This window comes from Chiloscyllium plagiosum, unplaced genomic scaffold, assembly GCF_037043375.1.
Source record: "Chiloscyllium plagiosum isolate Xiang-an unplaced genomic scaffold, Cpla_swu_hap1 HiC_scaffold_2, whole genome shotgun sequence".
Taxonomy (NCBI): domain Eukaryota; kingdom Metazoa; phylum Chordata; class Chondrichthyes; order Orectolobiformes; family Hemiscylliidae; genus Chiloscyllium; species Chiloscyllium plagiosum.
Genome location: NW_028270140.1, coordinates 40,366,861 through 40,394,777, shown reverse-complemented (window position 1 = coordinate 40,394,777; position 27,917 = coordinate 40,366,861). Strand labels below are relative to the sequence as shown.

The window sequence follows — 27,917 nt, the reverse complement described above, 5'->3', positions numbered from 1 at the left end:
CCATGCCAATGCAGAATAGAATAAGTATCAACAGCCACAGGACATCTGTGCAGCTGCGTTGCTCGATTGGCTTCCATTCTCTCGTAGAGTCCTGAAGAGAAAACAAATTAACAGCTGAACTGAAATGGGAACGTTCTCTTCTAACACAATGATGTAATAAACCAGTCGATCAAGTTCAAAGTTGTGATTATTCAAAATGCAAAAATACTTCAATAAGTAATTTTTCTTAGGTACCAGTTCTGAAAATAGATTCTGGAGGTGATGTGAAATCTGCAATGACTGTGAGGACTCATGGGAAACAACATTAACACATTACTGAGTAGCCGTGTCTTATGGGTGCGCCATGTCAATAACCACTCAGGATGCCAAGGTCAGGGCCTGCAGCCCATATCCACAAATCAGATCTAGGGTCTGCAGTTCTGATACATCCAGTCAATAATGGTGGAGGGCTACTAAACAACTAATAGGAGGAACAAGCTCCACAAATATCCTTACTATCAATGATGGGACATACCACGTACATCAGTGCAAAACATTAGATTTCAAAATGAGCCACACCTGTGACCTACCTGCTGTAGGCCAATTACAACACCAATGTCTATCCAGCAATGTGGAAAAATGCAGTTCCCATAAGCAAAGGCAAAGGCAGCCAATTATTGCCCAGTCTACTCTCAGTGATCAAAATGATGAAAGATATCACTGATAGTACTATCAAGAATCACTTATCTAACAACAACCTGCTCAATGGCATTCAGTATGGGTCTCACCAGGCCCACCATCTCCTGAAATGAAATAGAAAGTGCGGGAGAAACTCAGCATGTCTGACAGCATTTGTGGTGACAGAAACATAGTTAACATTGAGTTCAAATGCCTGTTATTCACCCACCTCCTGACCTCATTACAATTACCTTCAGATCAAAGGAACTTTTATCAGAAATAGAATTGAAAAGTAGGCAAATTATTCTAAGCCAATTTGATAACATTGATAAAGGAACAAAGCTCAAGATGAGGAACAAAAACAATCATTCTTGAATATTTGACCGAGTGCAACATCAAAAACCTGAGTAGGAATTGAGGAGAGGGGTTATGGAATTCTCTACTGGTTGAGGTCAAACCTAGCACATGTGACCATGCTCCTCCTTTAACAAGGTGATGTTATCCTTGTTTTTTTTTCAGGGAGGTCATAAAAGACAGATTCCAAAAAGTCTAAAGTTGAAAGGTTGTGGGGCCAATTTGATGATAGCTAACAGAAACTGCCTCAGACAAAAGCACTTGTACAATGAAAGGGGTGTGACCTGTTCTTCAGCTCAGCTTTTCTCTGGTTTGATTTGGGTTTTGGCAGTCTGGCTATTCCATTAAAGCAGTCAGCTGGAAACTGCTGGACCCAAGAGAAGATGGTCCATGTTGACCCTCTCTCTGACTTCTCTCCTATTTGACCCTGTGTTTGATTTTACCTTTTGTGGCAAGGGATGTACGAGGACTGTTGCAAGTATTTGAAACCGCATTATTAAGTTGGTATAATCTGTTTGGTTTTCAGATAGGTTAAGTAATTCTGTATTTTGTTCTCTTTTGTTTGTCTTTCATTCAGTAATCTTATAAATTACTGCAGCTTTCCTGGAATATCCACAATACACCTGCTTAATACAACTTGCAAAGTTAGGGTCAGGACTACTTTCTTGAAATGTTTTGAGGCGGTCTGGCCTGATCTATAACACACAGAAGGAGGATGGTTGGGCTGGTGGATGCCAATTATCTTAGGCACACAATAATACTGCAGGAGTTCTTCAGGACAGTGTCAAAGACCAAATCATCATCAGCAACATTCCTTCCATCATAACCTAAGAAGTGGCAATGTCACTGATGATTGTATAAGGTTCAGCACCAACTGTGACTCCTAGACTAGAAGTAGTCTATGTCTGAATGCACCTGAACTACATTAAGACTGAGGCTAATAAATGCTAAGTTACATTTACACTACACAAGCATCAAGTAATGTTCATCTCCAACATGAGATAATCTCACTGTCTCTCACTGACATTCATCAATATTAGCACCATTGAAACATCCATTTTCAACATCCTGTGGTTACAACTGACGAGAAACTGAATTTCACCAAATGGTGAGAACAGCAGATGACAGGAATTCTGCAGCTAGTAATTCATCTCCTGACTTATTAAAATCTGTCCACCATTCAGGAGGTAAAAATCATCTTTATGACAGAAATGTTGAGCGAAACCTTTTACTTCCTCTTAGTTGACACTGCTCTCAGGTTTCTTTGTTAAATTTTTATTGATACATGCTTGGAAGATGTACATATCCAAAAGTGGTAAACAGCTTAAATTGTTATTGTCTCAACAGAGGTTTTATGCCATTTTCACTGAAAACAAGCTTCCAATCGACTGTGCCTAAAAGGTAATAACTTCCAATCAAAAGATTACACACTTACTCACCCCTCTCTTTGCCGAATTATATTCACAATCCACATTCCAAGTTACAACATTTGACCATATTATGCAATCATATTTAAACTAATACACATAATTATACGCTCAGTGGTCAACACTGCTGCCTCACAGCGTCAGAGGCCAAGTTTGATTCCAACCTCGGACGACTGTCTGTTTGGAGTATGCACATTCTCCCAGTGTCTGTGTGGGTGTCTACCAGGTATTCCGGTTTCCTCCATCAGTCCAATGATCTGCAAATTAGGTGGATTGACCATGCTAAATTACCAATAGAGTTCAGAGAAGTTAATGCCAGCATGTAGACCAGCACACTGAAAGCAAGACCAAGGAAAGCAGACACATGGAGGAGGTAGGTGGTTAGGTGGTAGACGGCAGCAGAAACAAAACAGAGGACAAAATTCAAGGTCTGAAAAATGTATGTGTTAAACCTTTGTGTTTGGAAAGATACCTCTATCACAGAATAGGAGATTGCCTTCTTGAATGAGTAACCTGCTGGTCCATTTTAGAGGGCAGTTCATAGTGAACCACACTGCTGATAGTCCCAAGTCATCCAGGCCAGAAAGGAATAAGGACCTACTTTTGTCCAGCCTAGACACCAAATTGCATGCAGTGGGAACTTACAAGTTGCTGTACATCTTCACAATTTTCAGGGAACATAGGGAAGGAAATCTGCCATCCTCACTAACAGATATTAGTGCATCAATTTTGTTCCTTTTTATAACTCTCGCAGCTTCACAAACATTAGCGCTAGTTTTATTTTCAAATTCTAGATTCATTAAATAAAATTTAAATTCTCCCACATGGAGAGATTTAATGCCTCTTGTTTGTCTCTTTGGTGGCAAAACCACTATCCCATTGCAAACCATAGGAGACATATCAGTGCTCGTTTGATAAAAAGGGAGTACTGAATTTCTGTAATTCTAGACCGGAGCAAAGACAGACAAGTACATCTTATTTTTCCAGGTTACAGGTCACCAAAATAGGATGGACATTAATTTAAAACAATATGCTTCCTCAAATAAAAGCAAAATACTGTGGAAGATGGAAATCTGAAACAAACACAGATAATGCGTAGGTGTATAGGTTTACAAAATTATGAGGGGCATGGATAGGATAAATAGACAAAGTCTTTTTCCTGGGGTGGGAGAGTCCAGAACTAGAGGGTATAGGTTTAGGGTGAGAGGGGAAAGATACAAAAGAGACCTAAGGGGCAACATTTTCACACAGAGGGTGGTACGTGTATGGAATGAGCTGCCAGAGGATGTGGTGGAGGCTGGTACAATTGCAACATTTAAGAGGCATTTGGATGGGTATATGAATAGGAAGGGTTTGGAGGGATATGGGCCGGGTGCTGGCAGGTGGGACTAGATTGGGTTGGGATATCTGGTCGGCATGGACGGGTTGGACCGAAGGGTCTGTTTCCATGCTGTACATCTCTATGACTCTATGTAAAAGTAGGTTCGGTAAATACAATGAGAGGGAACAAACTTATGCTGACAGGTTGAAATGAACAAGGATACAAGGATGCTTATACATAACCAGTGCAGGGTCATTAATTCTATGTAATCCCTCTAAATCAATTACATCCCAATAGCAGCCACTGCTTGTAAGTCATTCCATGTACACAGTAAGACCACACAAATTATAAATGGACAATTAGTCTCTCTTTTTAGCATGTCAGCCAAAACACAAGAACTCCCTGATCAAAGATTCTATGGTACAGTCTCTTGAACCCAGAGAAATGGCAAGGGGCCAACTCATTTGTTCTTTGAGGAACAGAGCAGCTGTCAGTCCTACAGTGGAGTTCCAACCTAGGTGGCTCTGACGTGAAACTTAAACCCACATGCCCTGACTCAGAGGTAGAAGTACTTCATGAACTTAACTGGTATTAGCTACAAGCTGCAATGTTGCACCAGTTGTTGCTGAGCTGAACCATTAAGTGCTACGTTCCGCCACCTATTTCCAAAGACAGCACCACCGTGGAGCCAGTGGAATAAATCAACATGCTCCTAGTCAATATAGGGTGTCAACATGTTGCATATTCCAGTTCAAACTTGTTGTGCAGCAAAGACAAGAACTTTGTTCTGAAGAATCTTGATAATTAGTTTATTCATGTGCTCTCATATTTTCTGAGGAGTTAGAAAGGGTCTGTGTTCCCTAGAGTTTTAAACAATGAGGACTGAACTCATTGCAAATTACAAAATTCTTACACAGGGTATAAATGAGAGGTTAAAATCACGAGGTTAAAAAGGTAAAAACGAGGTAAAGGGCTTTTGCCCGAAACGTTGATTTTGCCTGTCCTCGGATGCTGCCTGAATTGCTGTGCTCTTCCAGCACCACTGATCCAGATAAATGAGAGGTTTCCCACACGGAATGAGTCAAGAACCAAGGTTCATTATCTCACAATATAAACCATTTAAAACTGAGATGAGAAAGATTTTCTTCACTGAGAGGGTGGTGAATCTTTGCCAATCTCTACCCCAGAGGGCCATGGAAGCTCAATCATTGAGCAGGTTCAAGACTGAAATTGATAGATTTCTGGCAACTAATGATATTAAGGGATATGGAGATAGTGGAGAAAAGTGGATTCAGGAAGATGATCAGCCTTAGTAGGGCATGTTGAATGGGCTGAATGGCCTACTCCTGTTCCTATGTTAAGCTAAATGCTGACAATGAGTGTTAAAGCATGAGCTAAATATAATCAGGAGTTTGCATCTATAAGGTACTCACTATGGCAGAGCACATTGGAATGAGGAGAACTAAAGATCAAGATAATGTAATTAGTGGTTGGAGGTAAGTCAGGAAACGTAAAGGGTGAAGAGTATAGAAAATCTATTGGGAACTTGGGCTGTGCAGCAAGTTATCATCTTTGCTATAGCTTCCTAAGGTTGCCAGGTTAGGGATTAATCAGAAGAAATAGGATACTTTTTTTTTCCCCCAATCATTTTTCCCTTCTTCCATTCTTTGATACTTCACTCAAGTGATTGAAGACCCAAGACTGCTGTTACTATTTTGAAGTAAATCAGCATCTGACAAATTGAAGATCCTGTAAACAAGTCACTCGGAGTATAAATTACAATACAATGCTTCCAGGAAGAAAACCACTTTTCAAATAAGGCAGGAACTAAAGAAATGCATCATCAATTTAAGCTGTATTAGTATTATACTCACTTCAAGTCATAAGGTTCAAGTTACATTCTGACAAATGACCATCAAAATCAAGGCTGACTCCCAAATGCTGGAGGGAGATGGGATCACTTAGCTCAGTTGGCTGGAGAGCTGGCTTATAATGCAAAGTGACACCAACAGCACATTGTCAATTCCCACACAGCTGAGGTAACCATAAAGGCCCCTTCTTCTCAATATTCCCCTTTGCCCAAGTAGTGTTCACCCTCGGTTAAACAACCTTCAGTCGTCTGTCCCTTATATGGCAGAACAGCCATATGTTCCTCTGGCTCCAAGATGACTTTACTGAGGGAGTGCTGCACTACCATCCTTTCAATGTTATGTTAAACCTGTCTCTTCTCTGAAGTGGACTTGAAAGATACCATTGCGCTATTTCAAAGGGCAGGGTAGAAATCTCCAATAATAATCTTTCCATTAACATCGCAAAAACAGGCTATCCGGTAGTTATCACATTGTTACTTGTGAGAGTTTCCTTTGTGCAAATTGGCTGCTATGTTTCACACAACAGTGTCTAAACTTCAGCAATATTTTGGTGGCTGGGAAGTGCATTGAAATATCTGATGGTCATGAATAGTAGTATACGTGTCGTTATATTTACCAACAAATAATTAATGTCTATCAAGTGACCATTTGACTCAGTTTTTAGGCATCTTCAAATAAGGATCTTTTCAATTGGAATCACAGAACCATAGAGCTTTACAGCATGGAAAAATGCTCTTTGGCCCATCATACCCAAACTGGTCATCAAGCATCTATTCTAATTCTACTTTCCAGCATTTGCGTCATAGTCTTGTGACGCATTGCACTTGAAGTGATCATTTATATATTTCTGAAGCATTGCAAATGGTTCCTATCTCTACAACCTTTCAGACAGTGAGTTCCAGTAACCTACCACCCTCTGGGTGAAATGTCCTTCCTTAAGTCTTCTCTAACCCCCAACACTTTATGCCCATTAGTTACTGATCCCTCAAAAGGGAAGAGTTTCTTCTTATGTACCTTTCAATGGTCCTTATAATTTTTTTTAAACAAAAACAGGTTCCCAGTCCACTGCTCTAAAAAAAAAAGCAATACCAGACTACCTAGTCTCTCTTCATAATCAAGCGCAGCCAATATCCTGGTGAATCTCCTCTGCACCCTCTCTAGTGAAATCTTCCTATATTGTGACAAGCAGAACTGCACATTGTACTCTAGATGTGGCCTAACGTCTTTTACAGATCAATCATGATGCCCCTAAACTTGTATTCAATGCCTCACCTAACAAACGCAAGTATCCCATATGCCTTATTCACTTTATCTACCTGTCTGCCATAGCAAGTAGCCAAATTTGCAAACAACGAAAACATAGGTGGAAAAGTAAGTTACAATAAAGAAGAAAAAAAATTTAAATGAATGGACCAAAATTTGGCAAATAGAGTTTAACATAGATAAATCTGAAGTTGGAAAAAGCACAGCACGTCAGGCAGTATCCGCGGAGCAGGAGAGACAACATTTCGGTCAGGAACCTTCATCAGCCTCGACGATAGGTTCTGCCCAAAATGTCGACTCTCCTACTCCTAGGATGCTGCCTGACCTACTATGCTTTTTCCAGCGCCGCAGTTTATCAACTCGGACCCTTCAAGTAACTGCAGTCCTCACTATCTCCTAAATGTGAGGCAACATATTTTGAACATATGGAATAGAAACATAACTTATTTAAGTGGAGAGAAACTTCAGAGCGCTTTGGTGCAGAAGCATCTGGATGTCCTCATGCATGAATCACAGAAAACTAGTATGCAGGTACTGCAGGCAATAGGGATTTTTGGCATTTATTGCGAAAGGAATAGAGCATCAAATTAGGGAAGTATTGCTGCAACTGTACAAGACATTAGTGCAATCACACCTCCAGTATTATGTAGAGTTTTGGTTCCCTGAATTGAGTACGAGGCAATTCAGAGGCAGTTCGCTGGATTAATTCTTTAGATGAGGGTTTCTCTTATGAAGAGATATTGAGCAGTCTATACTCTTTGAAATTTAAAAGAATTGGAGAATATCTAATTGAGGTATATCCAATGCTAAAGTAGACACAGAGAGGATGTTTCCTCATGTGGAGCAGTCTAGAATAAGAGGTCATAGTTTTAGGATAAGGGGTTGCAGATTTAAAACAGAGATGAGGAAAAATCACTTCTTCCAAAACTCATGAATCTGTAGAGTTCATTACCCCAAAGTGTGGTGGATATGGGACATTGAGTACTTTTAAAGGAGCAGATAGACATATTTTTAATTAGTAATGGGCTTGAAGGGTTATGGAAACAAGCAGGAAAGTGGAGTTGAGGCTGAGATGAGATCAGCCATGACCGTTTAAATGGGAGAGTGGGCCGGCGGGACTGAATAGCCTATTCCTGGTTCATATATTCGTTCTATCACCTTGTCAAAGAAAATTAGGATTAAGTGATAAATGCTGGCCCAACCAGGGAAGCCCACATCTTGTGAATAAAATTTTCAAGACAGCAGTTACAAAGAAATTCAACTTTGATAAGTATCTAAACCGTCGCTGTGCTTCACCTGGTTATTTAAAAAGGTGCAGTAAACATGTTGTCATACTTGTAGTTCTCATTACTGAGCAAGATTTCTCCAAGCTTACTATATGAGGTGATTAAATGTCATTAGATTATCCTCTGAAGGGAGCTGAGCTTAGTTGCAACAACAGACTTACTGCTGCCCAGTTGATAGGAATTATGAGCAGCAAGACAGTTCAGATGGGAGTTTATTGATATGCATCACCACAACACAGGCTTCCACCATTAATGACATTCATAATCTTACAGAACAAACCTGAATAGTTAACAATCAGTAACTTTATACACTAGCTTTGACTATAAAGCCAACTTTGAAATATACTGAAAGGTTTTAAAACCTTTCTGTAGTGCTCTGAAAGTTCTCTCAAACTCTCAATGGTGTTTCAAACATTTCCGATTTTTACTCAGCCTCTTGAAATAAAATTTAAAAAGCGATACATTTTAAAACATCCACAGGGGTAGGGTTAAGCAGCTTGTCTACTGGACTTCAGCAAATTCACAAAAATAACCCTTATCCCTGTTATATTGATGAGCCAGGAAATGCACAGCAGGTCAAGCAGCATCAGAGGGGGAAGGGGAGTCGACATTTCAGGTCGGAACCTTTCACCAGGGCTGGGGGAGGGATAGGAGACAGTGAAATAAATAGGGCGGCGGAGCTGGGGGAAAAGTAGGTGGGATGGCGATAGGTGGATGCAGGTAGGAGGTGGCTGTGACTGGTCAGTGAGAAGACTGGAGCAGGTAGGTGGGAAAGAAGAGGAACAGGTAGGGTCAGGTTAAGGGAGTGGGGTCGAGAGGGGGGGCTGGGGAATTCTATGTTAATGCTGTATGGTTGTAAGCTCCCGAGGCAGAAGATAAGGGGTTCTTCCTCCAGTTTGCACATTGCCTTCTGATGAAGGTGGAGGTGGCCCAGGATGGACATGTCGTTGGGGGAGTTGAATTGGCTGGGAACCAGAAGGTGAGGTTGATTGGAGCATATGGACATAGATGTTCCATGAACTGGTTCTTGAGTTTGAGCTTGGTCTCTCCGAAGTAGAGGAGATCACATCGGGAGTAACAGATACAATAAATCAGGTTTGAGGCAATGCAAGTGACTTGCCAGACTTGGAATGATTCTTTGGGGCCTTGGACCAAAGCGAGGGATGATGTGTGGAGGATTTTGCACCTTCTGTGGCTGCAGGGGAAGATTCCAGGTGTGGAGAAGGGGTTGTTGGGGAGTGTGGACTATCGAGGGAACAATCCCCATGAAAAGCAGGTTGGGTTGAGGAGAGAAATATCATTTTAGTGGTGGGGTCAGACTGCAGGTGGCGGAAGTGGCGGAGGATGATGCGTTGGACTTGGAGATTAGTGGTGTGTGAGGACTGGGGGGACTCTATCCTTGCCTTCTGGTTGCCTTCCATTTCAACACCACCTCCCACTCCCCCAACCACATATCCATCCTGGTCCACCTCCACCATCAATACAAGTCTACACACAAACTGGAGGAAGAATACCTTATCTTCCGCCTCGGGAGGTTACAACCATTTGGCCTTAACATAGAATTCATCAGCTTCCAAATATCCCCACAAGCCCCCTACCACATCCTAGGCCCAGCCCTCCCTCTCCACCATACTCCCTTAACCTGACCCAACCTGTTCATCTTCCTTCCCACACATCTGATCTACCCTTCCCACTGACCAATCACAGCCACCTCCTACCTACATCACTATCCCAACTACCTTTTCCCCAGCCCGAACCCCCTCCATTTCTTCACAGCCCCTTCCTGTCCCCCAGTCCTGATGAAAATTTCTGACCCGAAACACTGATTCCCATTCACCTCTAATACTGCTTGACCTACTGTGCTTTATCCAGCTCAACTGTTTATCCACTCACTCTCCAGCATCTGCAGTTCTCACCATCTCCATGTTGATGAGTTACTCTGGCTAACTGTTAAGTGCCTTTCACAAGCTTCCTACAGTAAAGCTGGACAGTATCCTAAACATGATTTCCCTTTAGTACTTTCTGTCTCCATCAATAAAACAAAAAGGGTAAGGGTACCCTTTCCCAAAACCAAAACACCTTTGATCCTGCATAATATCTGGAGCAATCCATTTACACAGCCTCAAAATCTAGAAGTCAATTTGACTTGACACAGATTTTATAAATGAAAAATGCAAGTAAGCGATGTATGTATGCACTTATCCTACAGCAGATTCACTGAGAACTAAGAAATCTCACCTAGGGATTTCCTAATTCTGAATTTCCCATTAAAGGTTTTCATTATATATGTATACTTTCATTGAAACCCAGCTACTTGCAGGGCTTTTTTTTTGTCTGTACCACTCATTTTGACTTAGCAGGTATCAGATTACTGTTTTCAACACAAAAACATGGGAATTAACCATCCCAGCTCCTAACAGCATTGTTGGACATTGAGAAATGAAGGAATTAGCAATGTCCAAGTTAATCCTTTGGCCTTCATTCTTTCCCAAAATCAATTTAGGGGCAACCTTATCGAGGTTTATAAAATCATGAGGAGCATAGGTAAGGTGAAAGGCCAGGGGCTTTTCCCTGAAGTGGGGGAGTTCAAAACGAGGAGGCATATTTGTAAGGTGAAAGGAGAAAGATTTCAAAAAGGACAGGAGGGGCAACTTTTCCACAGAGAATGGTTAGTTTGTGGAATAAACTGCCAGAAAAAAGTGGTGGATGCAGGTACAATTACAATATTTAAAAGATAATTGGATAAGTTCATGAATAGAAAATGTTTGGAAGGATATGAGCCCCGATTGGACCAAACTGTCTGTTTCCATGCTGTATTACTCTATGGCTATGACTCTTATGTGCTTTGTTATCTTCATTGGGTATTTTCATTACTTGCAGTACATTTCATACAGCATTCAATCATGGAAATGAAACATACGAGATTCCTAAGGGACTTTACATGGTAGATGCAGAAAGGTTATTTTTCAGAATAAGAAGTCACACATTTAATACAGAGATGAGGCAGAATATTTTTCTCTCAGGAAGACTGCAAATTGGTGGTATTCTTTACCAGAGACAGCTCTCGGAGCTGGATTTTTGAGTATATTCAAGGCTGATTATAAATAGAGTTTTAAACAAGAAGGGAACTAAATGTTTTGGAGAAAAGGCACGAATGTGGAGATGAGCATTATCAGATCAGCCATGATTTTGATGAAAAGACCCAATTCAGGCTTTTGTTTAAAAGCTATTACAATGTGGATAACCCAATGGAGGCTGTTAGCCTTTTCACCAGTAATGACTGAAAAGATACTCTTTGAAGAAGCTACAAAGTGCATTTCTATCCCATCAAGTGTTAACTGATGATGAATAAACAATGGGGCAAGGCTTTGTGAAGAAATTTATAGATTCCAAAAAGCGTGATTCTGGAGCACTAACCCCCAAATGTCAGTAACCCAAATCAAACTCATTGAAGGAGCGAAGTCACATCAGCTCTGATGAGGAGTCATCTGGACTCAAAACGTTAACTTGCTGTCTCTCCATGGGATGCTACCTGTAATTTCCAGCATTTTCTGTTTTCAGTCCAAACTCAACAGACCATGATGGAATGGCAGTTAGACATACACGTGACACCACACCTGTAGCAATATAGTTGACTTTTAACTGTCCTCTAAAATTACTTAGCAAGCCATTTAGTTCAAGGAAAATTATGGATAGGCAACAAATGCTGGCCTTGCTAGCAATGCCCATATCCCATGAAAGAACAACAGAAACAGCGCATGGTAACTTTCAGTTTACCCAAGGGCCTCCACAGCCCACTAAGAGCCACAGGGACTTGAGAGTTAACTGGATATTCAGTATACTGTTATTTATTATTTTTCAGCTCTGTTTTATGATTTAGTTCCTGTTTAAATGTGTCACTCAAACAAAAAAAGCGACTTTACTTTGATTATATTGGTGGTCTACTCAATGTCGTGTTGCTAGTTTAATTTAGGAAACATACTAATCTTTCCCAGACTGACAGAATCTTTACTGTTGTTGCCATGGTGATGCTTCTCCCCATCACACGCAACTTCCCTACACCCAGTGCTGGTTTTAAAAACTTTGGTAACTTGATCTCCCAGTTTTAAAGATGCAAATACTGTATGTGAATACTAACTCTTTCCAATCTTGACATTTTTTAAAGTTTTACTGCATACTGTCTATACAATTGAAGCAAATTGCAAAACAAAACAGATTGCCTTGCCAAACCTTTTTGACTATAAGTTCTCCACAATGAACAGTAATCCGAAACCCATGTTCCCAAACTATTCTCATAGCCCTAATTCCTCTTTTTAATCTACCTAATCTATTGTTAAGTGAATAATGATCTCTGCTTCAATCACTAACTTCAGTAACAGCTACAGCCTCACAACAGAGGGTTCGGAAACGGGTTTTCTCTGTCTATTCTAAAACCTTTACAAAAAGGAAGTGCTGCTCTTAATACTTGGCAAACCATAATTCTACCCATCCCATTCTTAGTGCTCTCTGACATCATTGAAACTTCCACAGAGTACATAAAAAGAACTTTCATGCATAATAAGTATTACCCTTTTGTTTGCTATGGTCCTTTATTCCACACCCTCAAATATTGAAGACAATCTATCTGCATCCACTCTGCCCACACCTTCATAACAATCAGTCCTCAAATTATGAATAACTTCCTTCAATTCTTATAAAAAGAAAGCATTTTTTTTTCAAAATCTCTTTATATTACTGTGTCCTATTTAATCTGTCCCTTCCTGTAGTGCAGGGCACAAAACTGCATGTAGCATTCTACTATTACATCCAAACTTCTATTCAGGAACACACAATGTCCTAGTACCTTTCTATTAAGTTAAAAATCACACAACACCAGGTTATAGTCCAACAGGTTTAATTGGAAGCACACATCTTACCTTTCTATTGGCCTTATCAATGAGAAATGCTACTTTTATTGCCTTGTGTACTGAGCAAACTCTTCCAATCCCACCACACACCCACATCACTGATAAAAAGGATCTGTGAATGGTCAATTTATTTGAAATTCGTTCAAGGACTACATACTCAAACTCCTCCAAATTGCACAGTAGATCAAGTTGTACTGTGAATAAGCTACGTTCCTAACCTTCTCCTTTGCTTTCGGTTGCACTTCAGTCCCACGCTCCTGATATTTGGGCACCTGGTACGGAGAAGGGAGGGCAGGTCTGAAGACCTCCTCGTGGGTCTGCTCCTGGGCCTGGCCATAAACAGGTCCAGCCGGCGGGCCATGGAGGGGGTCGTTAGGGCTGACTGCCTGCCCCTCTTCCGCGGTTACGTTACAGCCCAGGTGTCTCTGGAAAAGGAGCACGCGGTATCCACCGACACCCTGGAGTTTTTCAGGGAGAGGTGGGCGCCGCAGAGAGTGGTGTGCATTATTTCCCTCCCCAACTCTATTTTGATTTAATCCCCGCCCTCCCCTTCACTGTTTGATCACACAGCATTGCCCTTTGATGTGAAGGGCATCGCTTGTCACTGGCCACTCGGGTGTTTCCTTTCTTCCTGGTGGTGGAAACTGAATAAAGATTCTTGCACCTTGTGTCTTTCACTGTGTCTCACACCTGCACACACACATGGGTGCTAGGTAAAAAAATAAGCACTACCGCGGTTGGGCGGTAGTGTGGGGGGTTTTAAAAAAATAAATTAAAAAAGGGAAATAAAATAAACAAGAGTGTCAAAGGTTCTGCTCACTCTGAGAGCTGGCTTTTGAGGGAGCTGGACCAGTGTGCGTGTGTACTGCAAAAAGAAAATAAGCTACGTTCCTCAAGCAAAAGCTATATTAAGGAAAATCCTTTTCTTCCCTCTTAACTCAAATGTGTTTAAAAAGTTTGACCTGATGCAGGTGTGGGTGAAGAAAGTCAGTTGGCTTCCTGCTTTTCTGTACTGGGTTACTTCTCATTTTCAACCTACACTGCTCACCAGTTTTTTCACGTTTGTTGATGGAATATGGACACAATTGACAAGGCCAGCATTTGCTGCTCATCTTGAACTCCCCTTGTGTTAACCACACTCTGGAGTGATAGGTAGGTTAGACTAGATAAAGACAACAGGTTTCCTTCTCTAAAGGACACTGATGTGCAAGATGGATTTTTCCAACACCTCATGTCCGTTTTAGGGTGACCATTACTGAAACTAGCATTTGAATTCCAGTTTATGGTTCCATTCTTTTTTTTCTATCGATATTTCAATTTAAACTTCACCAGCTGTCATGGTGGGACTTGAACCTCTGACCCTAGAGCACTAGTCTAGGCCTCTGGATTAGGAGCCCAGTGACATGACAACTATGGCACCATCCCTCACCCTGAAAGAAAAAGCAAAATGGCGAGTTAGGTGTATAAATCTCTTCATGTCAGTACACAGTTTCTGCAATGGCATCTTTCACTGCCTCTCGACATCTCTGCACATGGAAACCAAGTCCGTCACAGCCTTCGAATAAAGTTTCTGGGCAATGCAGAGGATTTTTGTCCATCTCCCTGACATGCAGTGTGAAAGCATACTAGTGTACGGACACATTATGGTACTCAACAGCCAAACCCTCAACTATAAATAAGTAGCTCCTTGACAGCTAAAAGCACGATCCCTGATAACCCTTTGCACTGGAACCAAAAAGTAAGCAGCTCATCCCTTCAAGCTCTAACAGTAATCTTGGAAAGTAAAAGCAACAAAAGGCTCAGTACAAGTTAACACGAACTAAAAATAATTTATATTCCTAAACCTCAAAGCCTTGATATTTCAGTATGAGCCACAACGTTAAGCCATAAATCCTGTACTGAATACTGCTTCTAAAACTCAAACTTAATTTTGGTTACTTTTCTAATCACCAAGTATGAGACGAAGGATACAATTTATACGTCAGTGAAATGACCTAATAACATTCTGTCAGCTGCAGCTCACAAGCTAATTTATTAAATGCTATTTTTTATTGAGGATTGATTAAAGTTGCTGTAGCATGAGAATCAAAATATGACTCTTACTGGTTTACATTAAAAAATGGGTGTGGTCTCAGTCACAGGATAATGCATGATGCATAGAGTATTTTAGACATTACACTGTCAACCACAAAACACAGCAATGGAATGTTTGAATAAAATTGCACATTTCAAAGATCAGAAGCCTCCAATAAATTCATATCATGTGTGTGACACAGTCAGCTCCACCCCAAATTTACTTTGTTTAGGTGTACTGAAATCTGAATAATGTGCAATATTTAATAGAACTGTAATTGCACTTCAAATTATATCAAGGGCCACAAAGCACTTTGTTATATGAATACAAGTCTTTCTAAGGTGGTTAATAAATTAAGCCAGAGTGGGTGAGGTACCACAGGCAGTGGAAATAAAAGTTTAAGGGAATAGGAAAGACAAATGAGACTGGAGGTGAGACGGGAAAAGTTTAAAAGGGACTTAAGGAGCAACCTTTTCATGCAAAGGGTGGCGTGTGTATGGAATGAGCTGCCAAAGGAAGTGGTGGAGGCTGGTACAATTACAACATTAAAAAGACATCTGGATGGGTATATGAATAGGAAGGGTTTAGAGGGATATGGGCCAAGTGCTGGCGAATGGGACGAGGTTAATTTGGGATATCTGGTCAGCATGGATGAGTTGGAACGAAGGGTCTGTTTCCAAGCTGGACATCTCTGTGACTCTGTGACCAATTATAAAGCTATCAAAATTAAAGAAGCTTCAGTTCTACAGCTCAAAAGACAGCTGTTAAGAGGCAGAAATGGGAAGTTCATAAAATGATGACAAACTATACAAAGGGGAACTCCCATGGGCATTGCTTTATATGAGCAAGAGGGCACACTGCAGTTTTGAAAGATTTAGTTTGAACTCTTATACTTGAGCTCATTTAAAACACTAAAGCCTCTTTCTGAACTCTCAATAATTCTCTTCACCCATCAACACCAATGATTACGCATCTACAACGATATCTGGTTAAGCAACACATCAATTTTAGTGTTGACATCCGAGTTTTCAATTCCCTCTTTGGATGAAACTCTTGCTGCCTGAGTAATCAACATCATCCTCATTTGGTATCTAATAAAGAAAAGACAAGAATCATGGCTATCCCAGGAATCCGGTAAACCTTTATTGCACTCCCTCCACAGCCAAACATCCTTTCTCAGATAAGGAGAACAAAACTGCACACAATGTCAGAGGAAAGGGTGGAGGCGGGTACAATTAAAACATTTAAAAGGCAGCTGGATGGGTATATGAATCGGAAGGGTTTAGAAGGAAATGGGTCAAATGCTGGCAAATGGGACTAGGTCAGATTGGAATGCTGGGCGAGTTGGACCAAAGGGTCTATTACCTCGCCAAATGACTCCTTGACTCTATAATGCTCAGGCATGGTATCGCCACAGCCCTGTACAACTGCAGCAAGACATTCTGTTCATGTACTCAATTCCTCTCGCTATGAAGACCATTATACCACTTGACTTCTTCACCATCTGTTGCACCCGCCCGCTTACTTTCAGTAATTGGTACACAAGGGCAGCCAGGTCTCATTGCACCTTCACTTCCCTAATCCAATCACCATTCAGATAAAAATATGCCTTCCTGTTTTTGCATTTCACATTTATCCACATTATTCTTCATCTGCCATGTATTTACTCACTTAGCTTGTCCAAATCACACTGATCTGCAGCTTCAAACTCCACAGCCTGCAAACCAAACAAAGAATGTTTGGCCCAATACTATTATTTATATTGTACTTAAGCCTCTAAACATATCATTGAGATTTAAAGTTATTTGGAGAGTTTAGGTTAGTCACTGCTAAGTTAAAATATGTATATATAGGTTTGTGTAGTGATTGGAACCAGATGGATCTTGTTGACTACCCAGGTTGTAAACCTAGGCCAATCAGGAAAGTCTTGGCTGATAAATATGATCAGGGACATTTAGTTCAAGGAACTCACACCAAACTAGCTGGCCAGAGCCAGTGTACTACGCACAAGTAAATAAAGGGTGACTTGGTGATGGGATATTGGCCTCTATGCAGTTATTTCAGTTTGACAGCACATAGCTGGAAGGGGCAAGTCACCAACATGGAGAATCTCAAAAGAGAAGAAAACAAATGGAGGCAATTTCAGAAAGTCACCAAAATAGGATAGGTAGCACAGTATGTAAAATGCTGCACACTCACTGAAGCACCTCAACTGGACCATAAACCACACGAGAAAATTTCAAAATCCAATCAAGTACTCCAAACCATATTTTGGATTTCCCACCCGGAAGTAATTCCACACATCTACAGCAGAGCACAATTAACTCAGTAAAAGCAATATTTGGATTTGACATTTTAAAGTATTTATTTCATACTTCTTTGCTCTCTAATCCATGAAAATTCCAGATTGTAACTCAAAGCAACTTCACAAGACCTTGAGTGATGCATTCACTTGTCCTCTGCTACAGGACTTGCCAGTTTGGAACTGACAGCTATCGAGACAACTCAATATCGAGAGCAGCTCTGTGTTTCAGCTGCTCATTCAGGAAGAAGTCTCTCATCCAAACTCGAACAACTCTCTGCATTGCTCAGAATGTCAAACATGCTGGCGATGTTCAAAATATAGCTCGGTATTCATTCGTTTCCAATGGATTAAATAGGCTTATAAATTGCACAAACCATCAAGCATTAATCAAAGAGCATCCTCCAGCACCAGTTATTTTTTGGGGAAGGCAAGAATGGCAGGAGAGAATTGAGTTGGGGTTCAGGTTGGGAGTGGGATGTTTCTGTAGTCAGCGAGAAATTTCCTAGATCTTTTCTTTCCAAAATGACTTAATTTTTTTAAAGACTGTGCACTTTTCCTCTTTGCCCTATTCAAAACGTAGGTAAAAACAATGACTGCACATGCTGGAAACCAGATTCTGGATTAGAGTGGTGCTGGAAAAGCACAACAGTTCAGACAGCATCCGAGGAGCAGTAAAATCGACATTTCAGGCAAAAGCCCTTCATCAGGAATAAGGTTCTTTCCACCCTTCAGGCTCTCTGCCTGTATTCCTGATGAAGGACTTTTGCCCAAAACGTCGATTTTACTGCTTCTCGGATGCTATCTGAACTGCTGTGCTTTTCCAGCACTACTAATCGAGAACCTATTCAAAACGTATCAGATGGTTTGGATAGTGTGTACATTGTGGGGAATTTATGATGGATAAGATGATGTTTTCCTGCTTATTACTGCTAGTCTGTATTTCATCAAGAACAGAACACTTCCACTCCCAGGATAAACAGTATACATAATTTCCTGAGTACAATAACATAGTGGTTATGTTACTGGACTGGTAATCTAGAGACTAGTTACAGAGTCATAAGATCAAAAAAGATGTAAGTATGGAAACAGATGCTTCAGTCCAACTCGTCCATGCCAACCACATCCTAAATTAACCTAGTCCCATTTGCCAGCATTTGACCCATATCCCTCTAAACCCTTCCTATTCATATACCCATCCAGATGCCTTTTAAATGTTGCAATTGTACCAGCCTCCACCTTTCCTCTGTCAGTTAATTCCATACACACACCACCCTCTGCATGAAAGGTTGCCCCTTAGGTCCCTTTTTTACCTTTCCCCTCTCACCCTAAACCTATGTCCTTTAGTTCTGGGCTCAATCACCCCCGGGAAAAGACCTTGTCTATTTACCCAATTTATGACCCTCATGATTTTATAAACGTCTATAAGTTAACCCCTCAGCCTCTGACGCTCCAGGGAAAATAGCCTCTGCTTATTCAGCTTCTCCATACAGCTCAAACCTTCCAACCCAGGCACCATGCTTGTGAATCTTTTCTGAACCTTTTCAGGTTTTACAATATTCTTCCTACAGCAGAGAGATAATAATTGCATGCAGTATTCCAAATGTGGCCTAACCAATGTCCTGTACAGTCACAATATGACCTCCCAACTCTTATACTCAATGCTCGGACCAATAAGGGAAAGCATACCAAATGCCTTCTTCACTATTCTATCTCCCTGTGATTCTACTTTGAGGGAACTGTGAACCTGCACTCCAAGGTCTCTCTGTTCAGCAACACTCCTTAGGACCTTACCATTAACTGTATAAGTCCTGCTCTGATTTGTTTTTCCAAAATGTAGCACCTCACATTTATCTAAATTAAAGTCCATCTGCCACTCCTCAGCCCATTGACCCATCTGATCAAGATCCTGTCGTACTCTGATGTAGTCTTCTTTACTGTCCATTACATCTCCAATTGTGTTGTCTTCTGATGAAAAGCAGTGGGCCCAGCACCGATACTTGAGGCACATTGCTAGACATAGGCCCCCAGTCTATATGCAACCCTCCACCACCACCCTCTGTCTTTTACTTTTGAGCCTGTTCTCTATCCAAATAGTTAGTTATCCCTGTATTCCATGTGATCTAGCCTTGCTAACCAGTCTACCATGAGGAATCTTGTCAAACGCCTTACTGAAGTCCATATAGATCATGTCCACTACTCTGCCCTCAACAATCTTCTTCATTGTTTCCACTTACAGCACCTCAGACATATCCTCAGCAATTCTTAGAAGGACAAGACCATCAACTCAGAGGTCATGAAGCATCTAATTCTATCAGTGTTTGTTAATCACTAAAACAACAGTATCTGTAAGGATTTGGCCATGTTCATTTGACAGACATCTGTACTGTGAGCTGGCCACTGAGTCACAATCTCCTAAGCATCCTTCCCTCCACAGATGCAAGTGAAGATGACAGACAGTCGTGATATCTGGAGGGTGACTGTTTGGAAGATTATTGAAAGATGCAAGCTGAAATGAAATGCACAGCTCACTGGCCGAGAAGAGGGTCCAGAGAAAACAAAGGATAGTGAATCCTTCACCTCCTAAGCTGATCTCATTCCTCTATAATATCAGCGGCAGACACTGATGTATCAAACAGGGCTCTGAGCCACACAGAGTTGACTGCCTATGCACATACAATCAGTTTTGCAAGATGGAAAGCTGCCAATGAATCTAGAGACCAAGGTCAATTATCTCAAGTCCCAGTTTGCAAAAGCATATACAATTAATTGAACAAATCTAGAAAATAAAGCCATTACAATACTCGATTGCCTTGGAAATCCATCTTCACTAATGTCCTCTCAGGAAGCAAATCTGCCACCTTTACCTGATCACGCCCAAATAAGCAACAGCAGGCCCACAGCAATGTAGCTGACCCAGATCCACTTGTAATCCACTCAGTTGTGTCATTTCAACATCATATCCTCTACAGCATTTAGTTATGGACAATAAATGGCAACAATATCCATAGACCATAAATGAATAAAAAAAAGGGTACTCAAAGCCTGACTGGTGAATGACAAACATTATCTGATCCACTGTTATTTGAAGAAGTCACCACCTTTACAGAAATAGTATCCAATAAGTTCAACTGTGTATCAAAATTCCAAATGACCCTGCAATTTGCATCAAAGCTCTCAGAATGACAAAACTACAAGTGCAGAACATATCATAGCACCCACTTCACAACCCACTTCCATTTTTCTATCAAATACAAAAGCCTCACACTGAAATGGAAAGGTAAACTACAATGCTCGTGGGACTGCTAACCATACCAATGATCACAATTTTCAGACTCCTCATAATTCAAAAGTTCATGGGCCCTGCATAAATCATTGCCTGCACCCATAAACATTAGTACAAAAGTTTCTTAAAACTTCAGTGTCTAAACAGTTAACAAACGAGTCCTACTGCCTTGTTGCTTTCAATAATTCGTTTTCTTCAAGACAATGGCTATCATTCACCCTTAGCTCACAAAAACAAAATGAAACACTCCTTTGTTTTACTGAAACAGCCTATGCAAATCCGTTCTCACCAAAACCATTCGCTCACTTGAAAAATATATTTGTTCTGAACCATCCTCCATCAATCATCTGACAGTCATTAAGTATATATCGCTAAAGATACAATTGATTTTCAATAGTTTGTACAAGTTACAAATTTAATGGATTTAATCTGAATTCATCCAAAGATAGTACTTTCACTGTAAAACACAAATAGAATTACCAACATCTGCTAAATTGCAAGTGAAGGGCTCAGACTTCTGGTTAATTATAGCGTAAAGCGAGACCATTAAATCTCACTCTGCAATTAAATCCAATTGCAAAACAAAATCTCTCACGGATGCAGATGGCTGACAAGTGCAAGGAAAACTGTTTGAAAATAGATTTTGTGCAGACTGATTTTTTTTTGGAGGGATGGGAGGTTCATTGCACTGCGGATTTAGAGAAATAAAGAGTTCAAATGCGATTTTAAAAGTCGATCACACACCGAGAGACAGAATGAGAATAAAGAAACAAAGTTATTCAACCAGTCATAAGAAGCAAAAACAAAGTATCGAGTCTTGGACAGGGTTTCATCACATTGTATCACACTCACCCCTTCACCACCGCAACAACCCATCACTAACGAACGTCAATTCCAATATCCCAAATCTAATAAATCGTAGCTAGATACTCCAACTCGTTAAGACGAGACACCCAACCGCACCCTTACCACAACCTAGAAGAGAAAGAGAGCGTGTTACAGTCAAAGCAACACTGACTCCCCTAGTGTCACATTATAACCAGCACTGACTGTCAATTTTCAAATTATTGTTAGTGCTAGACCTGCTGAGCATTTGTAGTATTTCTGGCTCCCCAAGTACTTTGTTTCTCTTACTTCACCACAGTAGTCTTGATTCTCGATATATATTGAATCTAATGCTTTTAGCTACAATTTGTGTTGTAAGTTAAGCACACTCAAGTACAGTATTGAAGTAAATTGATCTGTAATGCACTTCATGTTTAACCACCACACACTTTGGTTGCATTGTGTTACAATGTACATTCACAAACATCGTGTGTTCGGTCTATCTTTACAAACAAATCCACCCCCTGGTCTATTTCACTCAGAAATTTGATTTAGGCAGGGCCAGTGATGTGTTCTGGAGTCGTCTATTCATGATCATGAAGATAAATCATTTGATGTTTCATCATTTATGTTTCAATTAATTGTGGTCCCGTTTAAATAGAAAAGCTGCATTTTTATTTATTGTTGCTCCATGATGCTGTTGTAGCAGTTCCAACATGCATTTAACTGCAGAAAAAAAACGTATTTCAGGAAGAGTTATTTGGCATAGAATAGGGTGAAGGATAATTACAGCAGGAAGAGAATGTGGTGTGAGTGGGTGGGTGGGTGAATTGCCTTTTACAGCTAAAGTTTCCTATCATGTAATCGGTTCGAATGTTGTCATGCATTTTGACAAATTCATTGGTGAAATTATTGAGGTTTTTTGGTTTATCAGTCAATCTAAACTGACTGAAATAGCAGCTAACTTGCTCCTGTGGTGGTCAGATTACTCGACACTAGACAAGTGATTTAATCTATCAACAGTCTTATGTTATTGACACTGGTCAACATTATTTCTGAAATGGAGGATTATGAACATAGGAGCAGGAGTAAGCCATTCAGCCCCTCGAGTCTCATCCACCATTCTAGATCATCACAGTAGTGAACTCACTACCATATTCCTGTGCTACTTCAATATAGAGTTATAGAGTACTGCATCAAGAGGCTCTTTGGCCCATCATATCCATTCTAGGCATCAAGCATCTACCACTCTAATCCAATTTCCCAACACTTGGCCCTTAGCCTTGTAATCTATAGTGTTTCAAGTGCTGAACAAAATACTTGTTAAATGTTACGATGGTTGCCACCTTAACCACCCTTTCTGGCAGTGAGTTCCAGATAACCACCACCATCTGGATGAAACAAACGCTCCTTAAAACCCTTCTAAATATCCTACCATTATCTTAATTCAATATTCCTTGCTTATGCACTCCTCTAATAAGGGAAAAGTTTATACCTATTGCAAAGATTTTTTTTCTTATTTTTCTGTAATTTTGAATGTGCTCTGAAATGAGAAAATAATGTTTTAAAAACAAAAGGTTTCTGAAGGATAACTGTAGATTTATTTAAAGCACCATTGACAGAGCTGATTGTTCAAGCAATTGTTAGAACATAGAATTGTACAGAACAGGAACTGGCCCTTTGGCCCACTATGCAGAAGTGGGTACTGGAGATACTGGAAATTAGAGTCGAGATTAGAGTGGTGCTGAGAAAGCACAGCAGGTCAGGCAGCATCTGAGGAGCAGGAAAATCAATGTTTCAAGCAAAAGCCCTTCATCATTCCTGATGAAACATCGATTTTCCTGCTCCTTGGATGCTGCCTGGCCTGCTGTGCTTTTTCAGCACGACTCTAATCTTGACTTTGGCCAATTATGTCCGTGTTACCATTATGACATTCTAAGCGAATCCCATCTGCCTGCACATGGTGTGTCTCCATTAGTTACCTGCCTGTTCATGTGTCTGTCTAAGTGCCTTACAAACACCACTGTTGTTTTTGCTTCTAGCATTTCCCATGCAGCACATTCCAGGCACCTACCACCTTCTGTCTAAAAACCTTCCCTCACACATCTCATTTAAACTTTTCCCCTCTTACCATAAACCTAAGCCCCATAGTAATTGACATTTCCATGCTGGAGAAAAGAGTCTGACTATCCACACTATCCATGTCTCTCATAATTTTATATATTTCTGTCAGGTTGCCTCCTCAGCCTCTGATGCTCTAGCAAAAACAATCCAAGAATTTATTGTCCAATTCTTTTTGTAGCTAATATACTTCAACCCTTGCTACATCCTGGTAAAAATCTTTTCTGCCCTCTCCAAAGCCTCCATATCCTTCCTGTAGTGTGGCAACCAGAATTGCACACAGTACTCCAAATGTAGCTGAATTAAAGTTTTATACACCTGCAACATTATTTGCCAACTTTTATGCTCAGTGCTGTGACTAATGAAGGCAAGTATGCCATATGCCGTTTTTACGACCTTCTGTACTTGTGTTGCCACTCTTAGGGAGCTATGCATCCCAGAATCCCTCTCTACATCAGTCAAAGGTCCTGCCATTTACTGCATATTTTCCACTTGCACTTGACCTCCCAAAATGCATCACCTAACACTTGTCCAGATTAAACTCTGTGATGATGTTATGGCTTCAAGAGATGGATTTTGTCTGTTTTTGTGTGAAGGGAGGTCTTAAGACAGAGGTCCTGAGTTGTCAATTTGAATCCAATAAAGTGAACAGCTTGTGAGGCTTTGGGGTTTTTTTGAAAAGTGGAACAATAGAAGCAGCCTGAATGGGTGGAGTCAAGCTCCCCAGGACCAAGATTTTTAGTTTTAGTTTTTCAGTAGCAGCTACTGGGGATTTGAAGCTGGATTTGGAAGCTGCAGTACATTTCACTCCGCTGCTGTCTCTCTCAGAATTTTCTCTTGCTTTGTTTTTCCTCCTGCACTGGAGAATTGCCTGTGAGATAATCTATTTTACAGAATTTTCCCAGACCAAGGGTGTGTTTATAGGATGTTACTTTATTGGAACAATTACCTATTAATAGTTAAATATTCTATTATTCTAGTAGTTTTTCGATGGAGTTAATTTTTTCAACTTCTTCCTTCTTTTGTTGTATTTTAACTGTAGTGTTTGAATAAAGTGTGTTTTGCGTCAAATCTGGTAGTTTGACCAATCGAATTGCATTCAGAACGCAATGCCTGACACTTGCCTTTAAAATAAGAAAAAGTTAGGATCTAAGCTAAATTCTTAATATATTTTTAAGAGATTTGGTCTGGTCGATAACAAACTCTATCTGCAATTTCTTCACTCAACTTTCCAACTGGTCTATATCCTGCTGCATCTTTTGATAACCTTTGTCACTGTCCAGAATTACACCAATTTTGTATCATCTGCAAAGTTAGGCCACCTACATTCACATAAAAATCATTTAAATATGTTAAAAATAACAGAGGTCCTTGCAGAACACTACTGGTCACAGTCAAGAAAATAACCATCCACAACTAACCCCTGTCTTCTATGACTAAGCTAATTTTGTAACCAACTTGCTAACTCACCATAGATTCCATGTGATTTAACCTTCTGACCAGCCTACCATGAGGGAACTTATCAAATGCTTTAATAATGTCCATGTAGATTTATCCACTGTTCTACACTCATACATCATCTTTATTTATTCCTCAAATAACTCAATCAATTTTGTGAGATAAAACCTCCCATGCGCAAAGCATGTTGACTATCCCTAATAAGTTTATTCTTCTCCAAATATAAGTAAATCCTGTCTCAGAGAATCTTCTCTAATAATTTACCTATCAATGTAGAGTTTATAGCCTATAATTTCCTGGATTATCCCTGTTGCCATTGCTAAACAAAGGAACAATTTTAGCAATCTCTACTTTCCTGAGACCTGGCCTGTATCTAAAGATGGCACAAAGAACTCTGTCAAGGTCCCAGCATTCTCCTGCCTTACCTCCTTCAGTATCGTGGGATAGATCTTATCAGGTCCTGGGGACCTGTCTATCTTAATATTTTTCAAGACACCCAACACCTCTTCCTTCTTGATATTGACATGCCCCAGAATACCAACATATCTTTCTATGTCATCTGACCATTATCCATATCCTTCCCCTTTGGTGTGATACAAAGTACTCATTAAGGACCTCACTCAGTTCTCCTTGAGCTATGAATAATTTTCCTCCTTTGTGCTTGAGTGTACCATCCCTCTCCCTAACTACCCTCTTGCTCCTAATGCACGTATAAAAGGCCTCTTCTTGCCCTCGTACTTTCTTGTTTCAGTTCTTTTATGCTTCCTTTATACTCTTCAAGGGTCTTGTTTGGCTTCAGTTTCAGTTGAAGTGTAGTTTGCAAATGAGCTGGAGCTGAATGATGTGCACAAATGGAATTCAGTCAGTAACAAGTAGCTGATTGGTCTGTGAACCTGTGACGAGTTATTGATGATAAAACCCTTCTGCCTGTCAACAACTATGTGATTGGTGTGAGTCCAGCTTGAGAGTGGATTGTGTGAATCTTTCAGATCTTCACTAGCTCAGGAATTCTCTCTGATTTCTGCAGTAAAATCCATTTTAATCCTGATGAAAACCAGTTTATTTCTTCCTTCAGCAGTTGTTTTAAGCTGTGACTTTTAATTAATAAGTCAGAGACCTTTTTTAAGTATGAATCAGTCATCCAATGCCTCCTGCAAACATGTGAAAGCATCCAGAGAGGGAAAATCAAGAAGCAGGTCCAGTGAACTGAGATAACTGAATTGTTTTCTCAGTTTCTCCCTCTGTCGGTAACAACTATGTTATATTCCTGTCTCTGCCTTCCTGTCTGTGTGTTAAAGGGGGAGTTTATAAGGGGAATAGTTTTAACTGGTAATATTATATGCTGACAGTTCACAATTGTTTACGTGTAACAAGAGTCTATTCACTTGTAAGAACCAGTAATTCTTGAACAGTACAGAAACTTGATCCATGCACTTAAACAATCTGGGTCTAAAGGGCAGGTAAACTGGGGGATTCTGTATACTTTTTAAAATCTTCAACTTATGTGACATCTTTGGGAATAGCAGATTTCTAATGTGCTACCCCAGTGAGGTGTAATACTATCAATCCTATCCAAGCCTCACACACTTTTGTACATCTAAATCAGGTCACCCCCCCCCCCCCCCCCCCCCCCCGCATCCTTCTATGTTCCGAGGAAAACAACCCTTGTCTATGTGATGTCTCTAAGTTGACATTTATCATATATTTATGAAACATATTTAATTTGATGTCATTAGTAACTAGAAATCTATCTCTGTCTTGAACTTACTTAACAACTGACCTTCCACAACCTCCTCAAATAGTGCATTCCAAAGATTCACCACTTCTGAGTGAAAATGTTCTTCCTCATCTCGGTCCTAAATAGCTTACTTTTTATTGGGTGACCGTGTCCCCTGGTTGTAGACCTCGCAACTGTTTTCTGATCCATTCTGCATCTACTCCCACCTCTCATTTCTCTAAACTGTATAGAATACAGGCTCTGTTTCCTCAATATCTCATCATAGGACAGACCCACCATCCCAGGTGTCAGTTTGCTGAACTTCCAATGCACTTCTTCTGTGGCAAGTATATCTTCTTTAGGTAAGGGGCCCACAACTCTGCACAACACGCTATATTCAGCCTCACCAGTGATATATTCCTTTGAAGCTAGACCTGTGGCTGGAGCAGGCAGAAACAATAGGTCTAACTGGGCAGTCTATTATTATTGAAATATTTGCATTTGTTCTAGTATTACAAACTGAGAATGGAAAACATTTTGCAAGTGGCAAGTGCATTGAGACTGTAATTTTCTGAAACTGTGATTAACCCAAGGATCTAAAGTCAAATTAAAAGCCTGCAATATTTTCAATCGTACAGTTGTTTCAGAACAAGTGCTCAGAAACTGGTTCAAAACAAGAGCACTGACACCATCCTTTCCTTCTTGAGTAACTCTGTAATCAGCATTTATGCATCTGTAACGAAGGATAGATATTTCTTACCCTTTTGGTCAACCACAATGAGATTCACTTCTACAAAGACATTCTTGAGCTTCTTGTGTCACGCAATGTGCTGAATTTGACCAGGAATCAGTTAAGTATCAATTCTGGTAAGTTTCATGAACGGTTCCTCTCCATGAATCCTAGTGGGATTTCTCACACTATTCTTCTGAAACTCAGCTCATAATCTATCCACCATGCTTCTGTGGTGCCCCACTGATCCTTTCTTCCCTCTCATCAGAGGTGGAAGTACACGCCTTACTGGATCTTCACAGAGTATCTGATGTCATG

The 27,917-nt window shown here is 40.4% G+C and overlaps 1 protein-coding gene across 1 annotated transcript in view; it reads right to left on the bottom strand.

Moving 5' to 3' along the window:
• The window catches only part of LOC122562581 (choline transporter-like protein 1), a 76,551-nt gene extending 54,811 nt beyond the window's left edge, over positions 1–21,740 (bottom strand). The window contains exons 1-2 of the mRNA XM_043715544.2: positions 21,601–21,740; positions 2–91 (exon numbers count right to left, since the gene is read on the bottom strand). Coding sequence (XP_043571479.1) covers positions 2–91; positions 21,601–21,624 — 114 coding nt within the window. The 5' untranslated portion in view covers positions 21,625–21,740. The remainder of the gene's footprint in view (position 1; positions 92–21,600) is intronic.
• Positions 21,741–27,917: the final 6,177 nt, after the last annotated feature.